The sequence below is a fragment of the Talpa europaea genome, assembly GCF_964194135.1.
Source record: "Talpa europaea genome assembly, chromosome: X".
NCBI lineage: Eukaryota > Metazoa > Chordata > Mammalia > Eulipotyphla > Talpidae > Talpa > Talpa europaea.
The window spans coordinates 31,387,063-31,403,509 of NC_140081.1; the positions used below are offsets into that span (position 1 = coordinate 31,387,063).

The 16,447-nt window shown below is 54.5% G+C and overlaps 2 protein-coding genes across 3 annotated transcripts in view; one reads left to right on the forward strand and one right to left on the reverse strand.

Annotated features, from left to right (window-relative positions):
• Window positions 1-974: 974 nt before the first annotated feature.
• SYN1 (synapsin I) overlaps window positions 975-16,447 on the reverse strand; it is a gene marked incomplete at both ends in the record, with an annotated part of 42,758 nt that continues 27,285 nt past the window's right edge. Inside the window, 8 exons of one of the 2 annotated variants that reach the window (XM_084259111.1) lie at window positions 975-1,110; window positions 2,105-2,696; window positions 2,804-2,891; window positions 3,228-3,380; window positions 4,658-4,760; window positions 4,858-4,932; window positions 5,018-5,160; window positions 5,896-5,958. In XM_084259111.1, coding sequence (XP_084115237.1) covers window positions 975-1,110; window positions 2,105-2,696; window positions 2,804-2,891; window positions 3,228-3,380; window positions 4,658-4,760; window positions 4,858-4,932; window positions 5,018-5,160; window positions 5,896-5,958 — 1,353 coding nt within the window. The remainder of the gene's footprint in view (window positions 1,111-2,104; window positions 2,697-2,803; window positions 2,892-3,227; window positions 3,381-4,657; window positions 4,761-4,857; window positions 4,933-5,017; window positions 5,161-5,895; window positions 5,959-16,447) is intronic. The other variant, XM_084259112.1, reaches the window with a different exon arrangement.
• TIMP1 (TIMP metallopeptidase inhibitor 1) lies at window positions 10,596-14,747 on the forward strand (the record flags this gene model as incomplete). Its single annotated transcript, XM_084259118.1, is given in 7 exon segments — window positions 10,596-10,674; window positions 10,677-10,734; window positions 11,524-11,651; window positions 12,703-12,782; window positions 12,944-13,070; window positions 13,543-13,667; window positions 14,482-14,747. Coding segments are annotated over 7 exon segments (768 nt in total). The 3' UTR covers window positions 14,653-14,747.

Consider the following 16,447-nt stretch of genomic DNA (forward strand, 5'->3'; position numbering starts at 1 on the left):
GACTACTCTGTTAAACAAATTCTGGGCCTTTGCTTGTTTATTTTGCTTCCCGACTCTTCTCATGGGGTTCAGAGCCGCTGAGGGATGGGGGTGTGTCCAGGCAAGGAGTGGGGGGGGGGAGTGCGGACCACACAAACAGCGCCACTGCACGCATCACCACAGGCGGCACGATGAACGAGGACCACATATGCCAAGCACGGCACAAAAGGAGGCCACGTCAGTCACAGACACAGACATCACGGCAAAGGTGGGAAGTAGGGGACCACTGGCCTTCCATGTGCAAAGGACTTTGGGAGGATGGTTGGGGTTTGCATATTTAAAGACAGCTGTCAAGAGGCAGGAAAGTGGAATGGGGGTCCCTGGGAGAACTGAGGGGTCCTAGCAGTGGGAGGAGCTCCTCCCTGTGTGTGGAAAGGGGGTTGGTGTGTGTGTGAAGAGCGATCCTGTGGGACTGGGTGGTGGCATCTGAAGAGGTGGATCTCCAGAGGGATGGGAGATCCATGGAAAGAGATTCAAAGGTGAGGGCGTTGAGGATTTGGGGACCCAGTGTGCTTGAGAGATCTGGGACCAGCAGTAGGAGTTTCCAGGGACTTCAGGGCTCCAGGAGGAGACTAAGTGGTGTTAGTGCCAGAATGGGTTGCCTGGTATTTAGGAGCTTCCAGGAAGGAAATTCAGCTGGGATTTAGAGTGGGTCTGTAGGAATTTGGAGGTTCTAAAATTGAAACTGTAGGTCTAGGTCTTGAGGTGACCAGGAGTGGGACGCTAAAGGACTTGGGAATTCCAAACGTGAGAATTGGATTTAGGACCAGGAGTGCGGTTTCCCAAGGGACTTGGGCATTCTGAGGAGTGAGAAGAGGGATCTTGGTGAACCAGGAGAGGACTTCTCAAGGGATTTGGAGATTCCAAAAGTGAGAAATGGATTCAGGGCCCAGAGAGGGTTTGCCCAGGGATTTGGGGGTTCTCAGGGTGGGGTGTCAGTCGGAGAAGAGGCTGGCGAAAGACTTCCTCAGGCTGCGGATGGTCTCAGCTTTCACCTCGTCCTGGCTAAGGCTGGGCCTGGGCGGGGCTGGCTCTGGAAGGTTGAAGGCATTGGTCAGAGACTGGGATTTGCTAGAGAGAGACAAGGTGGAGGCATGGGAGGAAGGGGGGGAAGAGGAAGGGAGGAAGGGGAGAGAAACACAATGTTACCCCAGGCCCGGCCCCAGCCCTGCCCCTCTGGTCCTGGGGCTGTGCCTCTGACCCTCCCACCCACCAGTGGAGGGTTCTGAAGGGTTCTGAACTCTGAAGGGTTTTTAGACTGTCGGGGACACCCTGGATCAGGCTAGGAGAACTTGGATCCAGAGTGAAGAAGTCTGGGATTTAAGGGAAGAGTCCTGGGCTGAATCTTCTCATCAACCTCTAGGCTAGGCTGCGAGGAGTCTGATAAAGAAGGTGAAGATGAGGGAAGAGGTTTCCAGTGTGAGGATGAGCTACCTAGAAGGGAGGTGTGGGGGGCATATCTAAGGGAGCACCATTGGGTGGGACAGGAAGGACTTGAGCTAGGGTGGGGGGAGGTCTGGAATGAACCAGAAGAGGCAACGGTGTGATGATTTGGGAGGAGGCTGAGATGCACCAGAAAGGACCCTAGACTGAGAATAGGATGAGGGCTGGGGAGGGTGACGTGACAAAGAGGACTGTTAATTGGGCCAGGAGGAATTTGGAGGATCAGTTGGGAGGAGTCAGGTTGGGTGAGTCTGACAGGGAAGCCTCTGGGATGGGCAGAGGAGCCTTTGGTGGCAAGGGAGATGCCGAAGTAGGGCCATGGGATGCCTGGTCTGAAAGGAGGGGACTTCTCAGGGCCTAGTGAGAGGAATCCGAACTGATTTCTTAGGATTTCCTTGGGATTCTGGCATGGAATGTTGGATGGAGGGAGAAGGGCCCGGGATGGAGGGGAGGCACCTCTGGATGGGAAGGATCATAGCCTGGGGAAGGGAGGACTCTGACTCAGACTGGAGAGTGCCCCCTCGACCCCCAGTCTGTGGAGGCTGGGACTTGAGGCTGCCTTCCTGGTGCAGGAGCCGGCTTTGTGAGCAGCTAGGAGAGGGCTGCTGTGGAGTCCCCTTACTTGAGCTGGGGGTGCGGGGGTCCCCCGGCAGCAGCGGTGGCAGGTGGCGGCACATCCTGGCTGGGTTTCTGGGCCAGCTGTGGCTTGGCGGGACGTCCAGCGGGGCCTGGGCCACTGGGCCGCGGCTGCTGCGTGGTGGGTGGCCCAGTGCGTGGCATGGGACCCGCCTGGCTAGCCTGGCGAGTGGGGCCTGCAGGACCAGGAGGCTTCTGGGGCGGGCCCTGGCGCTGTTGGCCACCAGGCGGCGCTCCTGAGGCCTTTGGCGGAGCCTGACCGGAGACTGAAGTCTGGCGTGTAGCCTGTGGGGGGCCCGCCTGGCGCTGGGGTGATGGGGAGGCTGGGGGACGGGCTGCAGGAGGTGCCCCGGGTCCTCCCGCCACTGGCCGGGATTGGCGGCCTTGACCCTGGGTCAGCTGTGGGGCCTGGGATGCAGGCTGCTGAGGCGCTGATGTGGGACTTGGTAGGCGCTGGGGCAGGGGGCTGCCAGCTGGGGGTCCAAGACCGGAAAGGTGCTGCTGGCCCTGTGGGGGCGGGCGCTGCTGCAACGGAGGTCCTTGGCGTTGGGGCCCTGGGCCAGGCTGTGGAGGGCCGCCTGAGGGAGAGAGAGAACACACACAACGCGTGTGAGAGAGCAGCTGAACGGAGGGGGCAGAGGGGGCTGCTGCGAAGGCGGGGCGAAGGAAACCGTCCCTCACTTACCCTGTGGAGGGGGTCGTTGCTGAGCCAGGGGCCCAGCAGACTGCTGGGAGGTCTGGCGGCCCAAGGGCAGGGCCCCGGGGGATGGAGTCTGCACCAGAGAAGGGGGCAGGAGAGGTTAAAAATAGTTACCAGCTGGAGCATCAGCCAATCAGAGCGGCAGGGTGTTGCCACATTTGTGGCTGAGCTGAGGGGACATCAAGGGGTGGGGACCAGTTCCCAGGGTAGGGATGTGGAGGCACTCAGGGGAGTCAGGGTAGCAACTACTTATTTTTTTTTTTTTAAACAATCGGTAATTGCCATCACTTGGGTGATGGTGAGGCTTGGCTGCTGATCAGCTCTGATAGAGCATGACCTAGGGCCGCTCATCTGTCACAGCCCCCTCCCCCAGGGCCCACCCCAGGCCCAGGCTCTGCCAGGGGCTGACCTGGCTGTGAGAGCCCCTGCCTGGGGAGGCGTCCCGCTGCTGCTGCCGCTGCCTGGGCAGAGCCTGGGCCATCTTGTTGATCACCAGCTCTACAATGAGCTGCTTGTCTTCATCCTGGTGGTCACCGATGAGCGGCATGGAGGAGCCCACCACCTAGGGGAGGACAAGAGAGCCATTTAGGAGAGAGGCAGAAAGGACATGTGATGTTGACAGTAACCAAATGTTTTAAGTTGGCAAAAGGCAACATCCTGGCTGGGATGGATGAGCTGCAGAGGAGATGATCTTCCGTCTGAGAGGCGTTGGTTTTTGCACTGGGAGGAAGGCTGGTCTTTTGCAAGATACCTGACAGTCTAAGAGGTGCTCAGAGCAGGGCTCTCGTTAGGGCCTTCCACCAAATCCGGCTGCCATCCCTTTTTACGTGGCACCAAACTAAGGATGAGTTTTACACTTTTTGACAGTTGGAGATTTCATGATACTTGAGATGTACATGAAATTTAAATCCCTGTGTCCATAAGCAAATGTTTATCTAGTAACACAGCCGCGCTTATCTGTTTACATGTTGGCTGTGGCTGCACTGGGGGAGTTGAATAGCTGCAGCAGAGACTACATGACTCACCCAGGTAAAATGTGTGCTGTCTGACCCTTGACAGAAAATGTTTGCAAAACCCCGATTTATAGTTTGCTAGATGCTTTATCCTTTACAAAGAACTTTGTGGTTTACATGGTACTTTACATGTAGTTTACAAAGCCCCCTGCCCTTTACAAAGCGCTGTGGGATATATGGTGTGTTTAGACTTAGAAAGTGTTTTTCAAAGGGTGCCTTTGTTTACAAATGGTTTACCATGGATAAAACAGTCCTATTTACCAATCAGTCTGGATTTTCAAGGCATTTTACAGCTGATAAACTGCTTACTGTTTACCAGGGGCACCACTGTTTACAAAGAACTTTAGAATGTTGAAAGTGCTTTGCCTCCATAACAAGGACTTCCCAGTTTAGAGTTCCCTTTTCAGTTTATAAAGCCCTTTGCTCATCACCAAACACTTCCTAATTTATAAGGTACTTTACAGTTTACAGAGTGGTTTGGTTTCAATCGCCACTCTTTATTATAAAGTACTTTATAGTTTAGAAAGTGCATTGCCATTTGCCAAGGACCTTTCAGCTCACACAACACTGTAAAGCTTGCTGAGTGCTTTGCCATTCGCCAAGGCGTCTCAGTTCACAGAGCACTTTCTAGTTTACGAAGTATTTTGCCAGAGCTGTCCCAGTTCCCAGGCACTTTACAGTTTACTACAGACTTTGCCATTTGCTAAGAACCTTCTGGGCCAGAGGTTCCTCTGAAGAGAGTGCTTGACAGTTTACAGAGCATTATTGCCACGCACCTGCACCTGCTCCTCCCTCTGTGCCCCCACCAATCCCCGGGTGCACCCACCTCAATGATGTGGTCCCTTCCATCTTTGCCATGCAGTGCTTCCACTGCGCAGATGTCCAGTCCCCCAAAAATCTCTGAGCATGTATCCACCCACAGCTTGTACCTGCCAGGACATGGGACAGGGAGACCTGTCAGTTCCTGGTCTGGGTGGCCACACTCCACCCTCACTTCCCTGCCCAGCCTTAGCTCAGGCTGCCCACCTGTCAGACATCGCAATCTGCTCCAGCATTGCAGAGCCAGTGTTGGTCTTCCAGTTCCCTGACACTGACGTCCTCCTGGGGGACAAAAGAAGAGAGGCTCAGGGGAGCCTGGGCTGCATGGTGCAGCCCCCCCACCCCGGGCGTCATTCTCTCCACTCACATGTAGGCCTTGTAGTTCTGCCCTATCTTCTGGACACGCACGTCATATTTGGCATCGATGAAGGGCTCGGCAGTGGCATACGTCTTGGTCAGTGCCACAACGCTTGCGATGTCCTGGAAGTCATGCTGGTTGTCCACTTTGACCTGTGGGAGTGGGGCGGGGATCAGGGCCTGGTCATATGGGGCAGCAGTGGGTAGCGGGGTACCTCAGGGTGGGGGTGCATGCAGATGATGCAGGTGAGCTGAGGACTCAAAACCTTGGCATTCAAGCATGCATAGTGTGCGTCTCCTGGTGTTTGTTTGTACACACACAATGCTGGACGCATACACTTCCGCAGCATACTGAAGGCCATTGACTCACTTTCAGTGGGTAAGTCGTATGGTGTGTGACTTACATTTCAATAAAGCCATGGAGAAGTTGAGTGTCTATACAGACAGTACATACAGATGGGCACCCAGACACAAAATCAGCTGAACACAGTATACAAACATACACAAGCATGGACACATATGTACAAATTACAAGTCTGCCTTCTACATTAGACAGTGAGAAAATGAGGTAGGAGGTATACAGGGCCCCAAGACCCTTGAATGCAAAATATGTTGTGTGTGCCCAACATAGAGGTGTTCAGGTACACACACACACACAATGCAACAGGATGCATAAAACTGGCTGAATGTACAGAGGAAATTGGGCCAACAAAGTCAACTGAATGTAAGGGGGGAAATACAAAAAAGATAAAGAATACAACAAGACGCATCCTACAGGATTACCGGTGTGCACTGGTGGGATATATAGGCACACCTCCGCATGCACACGCCATGGCAGGAGCATGCGCCCTTTACAAGTGCACATGGACACCCCGCCAGGGAACTCACCTTGCCCATCCCAGAATGCGCATGCCCCATCTTCACAACCACAGGGTATGTTGTGCTGCTGAGCTGATAGGATGGAAAGGCAGTTGATCAGGGCAGGAGGGCCGATTGCCAGGGTGGGGGTGGTGCTTAGGGGCACCCGTCCAGCGGGAGCCACATTATGAGCCATTTCCCAGAAAAGGTGGGTCAGAGACAGGCTGGGACTGGGGCTCACACAGCACCTCTAAGGCCAGAATTGAACCCAGAGCTGTGCCTGTCCCTCCCTCTACCACCCAGACTTCCCACCTCTGCTTTCCCAGGCAGAGACATGTGATTGGGCGGTAGGAGGGGGACTTTGCGGAAAAGGGAAAGTTTGTTTTTACAATGATGGATGATAGAGGAGTGAGTGTGTGCATGTTGCATGCACAGGGTGTGGTGGTGAGCATGTAGCAACTGGATCCCTCAGCTAGCTTTGTATGTAAGCCTCGTCTGCATACACATACAACACACACACACACAGAACTCAGATCTATTCAGCCAAACCCAGAGATACTCACACAGGTTGAGACCCACAGGACGGAGACAACGATGAGCAACACAGGCTGCAGAGCCCAGCTCACTCTGGCTGCAGAGACCCACCCAGTCATTCATCCAGCCAGGTACTCAGGCACACGAGCCCCCTCTCCTAGCCCAAACCCATACACCAGTTAGAGGGAAACACATCACGAAGGCTCAGCCACGCATACAGAGGCATAGCCCTCAGTGGCACACAATGGAATTGGGCAGTGTCCACACTGCACCCACAACACTCAGACACACACGCAACACTCCTGGCACACGCACAATAGACAAAAAGGCCCACAGCACATAGAGTGGTACCCACACTCCTACATATTCGCATGACCCCAGAGACCCACCCACGCCCCTAAGCAAGCTAAAAGTCCATCTAGGGAGACATACCCCCTGCTTGCCGTGCTCCATCTACCCGCCACACCCACAATCCTCCGCCTACAGACCACACTCCTGGGTGTGTGCACATGCACATTCAGGGGACATACCTCAAGTGTTTGCCCAGCCTGAGCCAGGGTAGAGGGGACTGAGTTAGCCGAGCGCAGCCCCACATCACACAGGCACGTGGGGCTGCATCCCTCCTCCGCTGTGGGGTAGAGATGCCATTCCTTTCCCGGAGGGGCGGCTGGGGCGGCTGCAGTTCCCGACAGGCACAGGAAGCAGGCTTGGGGGTGACCGACTGACCTTCAGACCTCGCCCTCCCTCTGCACTCCCACCTTCCTCATTTCCCAGATGACTAGCGTCATGATGGGGCACTGTTGGGACAGGGGATCCGGGATCCTCTCGCTGGCTTTCCAGATAAACAACACTGAGGCTGCGGTGACATTAACTCCCGGGCACATCGCCTCTGACTGAGGTGAACAGCACATCCGCGATCGCGTGTGGAGCCCAGAGCTGCTGTACGGGAGCAGACACACAACTCCCACAAGCAACACAAATTGAGAAAGTACTTTACAACTGACAGACTGCTTTGGAATCAATCACGCCACTCTTCATCATAAAGTACTTTATAAAGTGCCATTTGCCAAAGACCTTTCAGCTCACACACACACTGTAAAGCTTGCTGAGTGCTTTGCCATTCGCCAAGGCGTCTCAGTTCACAGAGCACTTTCTAGTTTACGAAGTATTTTGCCAGAGCTGTCCCAGTTCCCAGGCACTTTACAGTTTACTACAGACTTTGCCATTTGCTAAGAACCTTCTGGGCCAGAGGTTCCTCTGAAGAGAGTGCTTGACAGTTTACAGAGCATTATTGCCACGCACCTGCACCTGCTCCTCCCTCTGTGCCCCCACCAATCCCCGGGTGCACCCACCTCAGTGATGTGGCCATGTGATGCTTCCACTGTGCACATGTCCACAGGGCTATTCAAGACCCTCAGGGCACACATACCCCACAGAGAGGAACATGTGCCACCTCCTAGCACACACACAACTCTCAGAGGCAAAAACATTCTCTCCCCCAGGTTTCTGGGCACCCCTTTTCATGAATCCTTCTTTTCTCCTCTCGACCTGAGCCTGAACACAAGCTGTTTGTGTGTGTGCCCCATGTGTGCATGTAGAGTCTGCACCCTGGGATCGCCTGGAACCCAGCGTTTCCATCTTGGCCTCTCTTCCTAAGGTCAAGCAGGGCCCCAGGCAGGTCACTTGAGCCTGCTCTGGGTCTCAGTTTCCCGATCTGTACAAAAGACAGAAGCAGACCCATGCATTTGGTGTGGAGGGGGCACTGTCACACTCTGCACACCCCAGCTGGGCTCACAGCAGCCCCGATGATAACGCACACAGCCGGACACTCTCCATGAGACCCAAGCACTTTCCAAACCTGCACAAGAACCCAGACCCACACGTCCCCTCACAGGCAGACAGGCAGCAGAACTCTGCTGACTCAGGTTTCGTAGTCACGGAGTGGCGTCAGAGCAGGGTCAGTGAGGGGCTGCCTGAAGCAGGACTTTCCCTTTTACGCCCACTTCTCCTTGGCCCTGCCACTGACTCAGCCCCTGTCTCATTCACTCTTATTCCCCGACTTTCACAATCACCTTGGAATTTCTGGCTTACTTGCCCCCCACCTTGGCTAGTGCCCCCATCACAGTCATTTCTTCACTGTCATTCCTGGGCAGGTCACTCACCCAATGTGCGTGTCTGGGTTTCCTTATCCAGATAATGAGAATAGGAACAGTCTCAATTCACAGCGACATCACCAGAAACAGATCAGTTACTTGGGGGAAAATGCTCAGCACAGTGAGTGTCTGGCATGCAGGAAGCATCAATCTTCAAAAAAGTGTTGGGGGGCCTCCCAGATGGCGCAGCGGGTTGAGCATGGGTTCGATTCCCAGCCAGTCAGGGAGATACCCACATGGTGTGACAGACCTCTCCTGTCTCACCCGCTGCTCCCTTCAGCAGTGTATTTCAGTAGATCTGCCTGTTCTGTTCCCCGCTCTGGCTCTGGTGAATCCTCTCACCCTCCCTTGCCTCTAACCTGTACCCCAGTTCTTGTATAAATAAATAAATCTTAAAAAAAAAGATGAGTAAACTAACACATGAATAAAAAAAAGAATTAAAAAAAGTGTTGGGCACCTGCGTGAGTATCTGCGGGAGGGTGAGAGAATTCACCAGAGCCAGAGCGGGGAGCAGAGCAGGCAGAAGGACCGAAGTACACTGCTGAGGGGAGCAGCGGGCGGCAGGAGAGGTCTGCGCGCCATGTGGGACCCTCCTTCGGTGGCCGGGGAGCAGCCAGGGATCGAACCGGTGCCGCAGAGGCTGAGGGCAGCTTCGCAACCCAGCGCTCAACCGCTGCGCCACGGGGAGGCCCTGGGCACCATTATTTTTATTGGTGTAGCACCCTTTCATTAGCCAACATTTATTACCAAGGAGGTCATGGGACTGACTGTGATATACTTACAAAGATTTTAGAACAGTGCCCCACACCTAATGAACACTCTCTAAGCGCTGCTGGTTTGGTGGTGGTGGTGGTGGTGGTGATTAGGCTGACTTACCCGAGATAATGAAACTAATTAACAGGAAGGTCTTAGAGACTGAATAAGATAATTTACACAAAGTCTTTAGGCAGGGTACACAGTACGTGCTCAATAAGTACTGCTATCATTGCTGTCACCATCATTATGGTCCGTCCTCCCTGAACTAAGAAAGGTATCCAATAACCCTCAGAGCCCTTTCCCAGGACCCCAGGAAGATTCAGGCAGCATCTGGAAGCTGGTGGGCAGGGATTGCCTCACCCCAACCCCCACTAGGGCCGTGGGAGTGTTGGTGGGGAAGGGGCAGGGCAGGATGGGAGGGGATCCATTTTCTACTGACTCACTGGCCTCTTTCACCACCATTCAACGCCCCCCCTCCCCAACACTCACCCTTCCCGCTTGCCAGCACTGTGCCCTGCCTGGGTTAAGATTCTGGTGCCAGCTACCCTAGGTTCAAATCCCAGCCATACAGTGTGAGCCTGGGAGAGTACTTCAGTGCCTCTACACCTTATATTTCCTCATTGGTAAAATGGGCACCCACCTCAGAGACTTATTGTGAGCTCTAAGTGGGAGGTATTATGCCAAGTGCCTGGGACACAGCTGTGCTATATAAATGCTAGCATTTGCCTATATCTTTGTCTTTGAGGGGGTTATGACCCACACTCTGGCTCCAGGCCTCCTGAAATCAAATTCCAGTTCTGTCCCTTGTTAACTTGGATCTTGGATAAGTAAGTTAAATTCTTCCGCCTCAGTTTCCTCACCGTGTGTTCCTCCTCCACTCACCTGCCTTATCTCCCTCCACTGCCTCTAATTAATTTCCTCTCACCTCCCCTACTCTTCGCCAGAATGCCAGATCTACCAGGAGAGAGATTTTTGTGGGTTTTTGGTGTGTGCTTGGCACGGGTAGGTGCACAATAAGTGTATGTTGAGGGAATGAACAAATTCAGGCTTCAGCCATGAGGAATTTGGGGGATGCGGGTGATTGGAGAGATTTTGGAGACTTCAGGGCAAGGCCCTGGGGGGAATCCAGCCTGCTAGCCCTCAGGGGAAGCTGCCTGGAAGGACGCGTGCCTGGGCGTGGGGGAGGAGGATGGCCCGGGAGGCCCAGGAGGAGGGGGAGGAGGAGCGCAAAACTCCTTTTCGGTGCAGCTCTCAGCCCGCCCCTTGGCGTCCACTGTTGGTGGGCGGATGAGTAATGCATCCCGGAAGCCTGGAGGCCTGTGGTTTCCGCACCGCCACCCCCACCCCTTGAGTGGACATTTATCCTCGCTGCTCAGGCCCTGCCGCCATCGCCGAGGACCCATCGCGTGGAGAGGCTGCAGCAGAGGTAGGCAGGGGCTTGAGGCCAGGCTGGAGCCTGTGTGCCAGACATCTGGCTGCCCAGCCTGGCCGGTGGGTACCAGGGCCCTGGGCTGGTCCAGGGGAAGTTGGTGGGGGCCTGAACTACCCCCATCTTCACACTCCAAACTCCTTGGAACCCTTCACATCCATTCCCAATCCCCCTAAACGCAGGGAGTTCTACCACCACAGATGCATCCGAAGCTGCAAACTCCCCTAGATTCCGTCATTGCCCCCAAGTCCCCCACCTCCAAATCTCTGCACTTCCTCAAACTCCCCTAGCACTCAATCACCCAGACTCCTAAATGCCCAACTCCCTAACACTCAGAACTTCTTCTGCTCCCTTATCCCTCAAGCACCCCAAATTCCCCAAACCCCCAACATCCTCCAAATTTCTCAACCTCCCTAATTCTTTCATCTCCTATATCTCTCAATATGCACAACCTTGAAATTCCCAAACTCCAGCTCCGCAAACCCCAACTTCCTCCCTCTAAACTCCTCAAACTTTTGATTTCTCCAGGTTGGGGGGGTGGGGGCCTAAATCCTCAAACTCTCCCTGCTCCTTTATTCCCCGACACCAAAGTCCCACAATCTCTTAACTCACCCATAATTCTTCAACTCCACAGGCCCCCTGACCCCCAAACTTCTCCAGGCTCTTCAAACCTTCAAAGTCCTCAAGCCCAAGTGAAGTTGCCTAACCCCCCTCCAGGCCTGTGCAGAGGCCTGGTGCCCAGGCCCTCAGATCAGCTGGACTGACCCCTCCTCTCCACCTCTGCAGAACCACCATGGCCCTCTTTGCACCCCTGGCCTCCGGCATTCTGATGTTGCTGTGGCTGACAGCCCCCAGCAAGGCCTGCACCTGTGCTCCACCCCACCCTCAGACAGCTTTCTGCAACTCCGATATCGGTGAGTCTGTGCCCCACTCTGCCCACACACTCTGTGCCTTGGTTTCCCTCTCAGTCCAGCAGGATGCACGATGTACTGGCCTCTAGAACAATTCCACTTGGCCCTGCCCTGACTCTGCTTTAGCCACAGTGGCATCCTCAAGCTTCCTTGATAACTTCAGACCCAAACCTGCCTCAGGGCTTCTTCCCTCTGCCTGGTACCAACACCCTTCCCCACAGCTCCACCTGGGTGGCTGTCCCAAGGTGAGGGAAGGTCACCTTCTCAGGGTGGCCTTCCCTCGCCACCCTGTTTAAATTTTACTCCCTGACTCTTGGTACTCCTGATCCCCTACCCAGCTGTGAAATTCCCCATCATACCTAATTCCTTCTAGCATCCCATATACTTATTGATTTTGCTTGTGTTTTGTCTGACGAGTGTGTGGTCCACCAGGGAAAGGACGTCTGTGTTCCGTTCATTCTTGTGTCTATAATACTCAGAGCAGTGCCTGCTACACAGAAGGCGCTCCAAAATACTTGTGGAGTGCATCAAAACATCATGAATATATGAAAAAGGCTTAAAGCACTATCTGGCAAAGAGCAGGCACACAGTATTAGGGTAGACCAATTACTGAATTAACAAATTCACGAATTAACGAATGTGTGCATTGCTGTCTAGCATCCAGCGACCCCTATTTAAGAATGGGGACTCCCTGGTGGCCTAGGGGTTAAGTCTCAGCGCTACTACCATGAAGGCCCACTGCAACTGCCCAAGTTTGATCCCCAGCCAGGGAGCCACCCACATGGCGCAGCAGACCTCTCCTGACTAGCCCGCTGCTCCCCTCAGCAGTGTACTTCAATAGATCTGCCTGTTCTGCTCCCCACTCTGTCTCTGGTGAATCCTCTCACCACCACGAACCTCTGTGCTGCGCCCCAGTTCTTCTACGCAAATAAAAATTTAAAAAATCCTTTAAAAAAGAAAAGAATGGGCTTTGCTATTATTGCTATTATTTTTATTTTATTTCACTGGCTCATGAGGTCCATTTGACTCATCCCTCCCTTCCTCCTCCCCCCAGTTATCAGGGCCAAGTTCGTGGGGACCTCAGAAGTCAACCAGATCACCTCATACAAGCATTATGAGATCAAGATGACCAAGGTATCTCTCACGCTCCCCACCAGCAGTTCCAAATATCTTCCTCCGAGTCAAAACAGAAGCCTCTGGCCACCGGTTGTCAAAAGGATGCCATGAGAATTTAGGGGAGAAAGTGGAGTGGGAGGATTGTGTCAATGAAAAAGACTTCCCCTTATCCTTGACAGATGTTCAAAGGCTTCAATGCCTCGAGGGATACCCCTGACATCCGGTTCGTCTACACCCCCGCCATGGAGAGCGTCTGCGGCTACTTACACCGGTCCCAGAACCGCAGCGAGGAGTTTCTCATCGCTGGTGAGGCCCTGCCCTCCCCCAGTGCCAAACCGACCGGCCCCCCAGCCGCTGCCTGGCAGCCTGGAGGGCGAGGCGCTGAGGGAACGGGCCCTGTGGAAGTGGGCACCGCCCCAATTTCAGCCTATCAGAGGATGGGGGGGGGCTTCTCCTAGCGGGGTCAACGCTCCAGGGTCATCTGTTAGACTCCCTGCCCCCCATCAGAAACTGCATGTCGCATCTCTCCCCTTCAGTCTCTCTCTCTGCCCACCCTCCACTCCCACTCCCTCCTCCTCCCCCTCTCTCCTTCCGCTCCCCCTCCAACCCCCTCCCTCCCTCCCTCCCTCCCTCCCTCCCTCCCTCCCTCCCTCCCTCCCTCCCTCTCTCTCTCTCTCTCTCTCTCTCTCTCTCTCTCTCTCTCTCTCTCTCTCTCTCTCTCTCTCTCTCTCTCGTTGTCTAACCCCCTCCTTTTTCTCTCTCTCCCCTCCGACCTCAGGACAACTGTGGAAGGGGAACCTGCGCATCACCACCTGCAGCTTCGTGGCTCCCTGGAACAGTCTGACCTCAGCTCAGCGCCGGGGCTTCACCAAGACCTACGCTGCGGGCTGTGAGGAATGCACAGTGAGTGCCCCGCCCTGACAGCAGGCCGTGGGCTCTCCCCCAAACCTTGGCTTATTTCTTGCTCCCCCTGGCTACTCTCTGCCCCTGAACCCCAGGGATGTCCCTGATAGCTCTTGCTGTTACCCCCAACCCAAAACTCTTCCCCTAGAATGTCTGGTTGTTCCCTTGGCCTGTGAGACCATGTGTTTCCTCCACCTCTGGCTGCTCCTGTGCCTCTAGCTCTCCCTTGTGACTATATTCTGTCGTCTCCCTGTCTGCTTTTGAGCCCCTGAGATTGTTTCTTGCTTCCCTGGAATGTTCTCCAAGAACCCAAAGAGCTGTTTTCCAAACCCACCGACTCCCCCAGCACGCTGGGTTGCTGCTCTGCATCTCTGTTCCTTCCGCAACCAGGGCCACCACACCGATTGCCCTTCTGGTTATTCCAAGGCTGTTCCCTGATGGCCCCCATGTTCTCTGAGCCCCGTGACTGTCTGAGTCTCCCTGACCCTTCCTTCCCAGCCACCAGCTGCTTCCTACTAGTGCTAGTTGTTTCCTACTGCTATGGTGCAGTTCCCTAAGAGGCCTGCCTACCTGCCCCCACAGTTGTTTCCAACCTCCTTTCTGGGAAACAGATCTTTTCCTGGCCAAAGTCATCTTGCTGAGCCCAATGACTGTTCCTTCAACGGGAGGGGCTTCTAGACTCTGTTCCCTGATGGGGTGACACCAAGTCTTCCCAGTAGCTCAATATTGAAAATTGAGGAGTGGAAAGTTCTGCTCTGTAGGGGAGGGGCAGGAGGCCAAGCCCTCAGAGATGTGCCTCCCTCCCCTCTTCTAGGTGTTTCCCTGTAGATCCATCCCCTGCCAACTGCAGAATGACACTCACTGCTTGTGGACAGACCAGCTCCTCCGGCGCTCTGAGAAGGGCTTCCAGAGCCGCCACCTTGCCTGCCTGCCCCGGGAACCAGGCCTGTGTACCTGGCAATCCCTGAGATTCAAGGATGCCTGAACCCTGCCCCCAGGGGGAGCCGCAGCCTGTGCAGTGTTCACAATGGGCTCTACTCTGGGGCTCTCTTCCCCCCAGACAATGAAATAAAGAATTGCCACCCAGCAGGCAGAGTCCCTGTGTAGTGTTTGCGAACAAACTCATGTGACCTGGTGTGAGCACCCGGGGACTAATGCTGAGGGGGTGAGGGATGCAGATTTTTTTTTAATTTTACACAAAATTTGAGGTTTTGGCATTAGCAGTGGGGACCTGCAACATCAGTAATGCTAATTTAATCTGCATTGTCAACTTCAACTTATTGGCTAATCTTTCCACACAGAACTTTAGCAGTTTACTAGGGCTCTCGAATCCATAATTTGCTCCATTGCTGGCTTGGGCAGATCCCTCTACTTGCAAACACTTCCAGTGGACAAGTTCACTGACAAATGCCCTGTCAGCTGGCAGACAGCTTTCCCGCTTTCCCCAGGTATTGTCCCTTGTTGTCCTGCTCCTTCCAACCCAGGTGTAGGTGTCCCTACCCTTAGGCTTTGTACTTGAGTGAAAGAGGAACCCCTCAGGTGATCCAGAGCCCTTCCCCCCACAGCCCAGCCAGGGACTCTGGAAGAAGGGGTAGCCCTGGCTCCCCACTCACAGCCTGCAGGAAATTCCCTAGGAGCCAGGAGCGGTTGGGTGTTTGGGGAATAGGAGAGATGGGAAGAAGGTGCAATCTGGAACTCTCCCAGCTCTGCCCTCTCCTCCTCTCCTCTCATCCTCGCACTCTTCTGACCAGCCCTGAAGGAAATACTGACAGCAGTGAAGTGCAGTAGGTTTAATACCCAAGATCAGCCAGGCACACCAGCCTCTTCCAACATGCTGTCTCCTTACCAAAACTGGGCCCTCAAGACCCACACCTCATCTTTCTGGGTCATCTTCCCCATAAAACCTTGAGTGACAGACATCTCCCCCCTCCCCCAAGAACTCCCTTCCTTTGCCCTTTCTGCTTCCATAGCTGAGGCCCAGGCCGGGCCCTTCCCAGGCCTTGGTTCCTGCCCCTTACACTCCAAAGGTCTTGACTCAGGGGAGGTCCCTGGAACCAGAATTTTAGATTGGTGCAGTCACTAGAACTGTCAGGTGTCCCGCTGACCTGCACTGCCTGGCAAAGGGCTCCAATCCATCTTCCTTGGTGAAGGAAAGGACCTCAGGCTCCCTCCCATCACACTAGCCACTGCTCCTACCATTACGAACCCAAGTCTCCAGAGAATTCTGGGTTAAAAAGCATAGGCCCCTAGAGCCCATGTTTCCCTGTCTCAGAGCCTTTGGCACACTTAGGAGGTTCCCCCTGGGTCCAAGAATCAGGATGGGTGGAGGTGGGCACACAAGTGCAGGAGACACCCACTGCAGCAACAATTCTACATTAGTGTGTCACTTTGGTGATGCCCTGGGAGGAACTGGACCTCACGGACGCAAAGAGCAAATGGAAGCCCTTGCTAATGGGTACAAGTGTAGGGGCAGGGCCTGGGCTCTGGCTTGGCCCTAGTGGCTGTGTTGCTATTGCTTCAGCAGCCTGCAAGAGTGTGACAGCTCCTGGGGCTTCCCTGGTGGCGCAAGGGATTAAGTATCGCCCTATGAAGCAATCACAGCCTCTGCAGCACGAGTTCAATCCCCGGCCAGCCAGGGAGCAACCCACAAGACTCAGAAGACCTCTCCTGACTCACCTGCTGCTCCCCTCAGCAGGGTATTTCAGTCAGTCTGCCTGTTGTGTTCCCTACTCTGTCTCTGGTGAATCCTCTCACTCCTCACATCTTTGGTCTGTACCCCA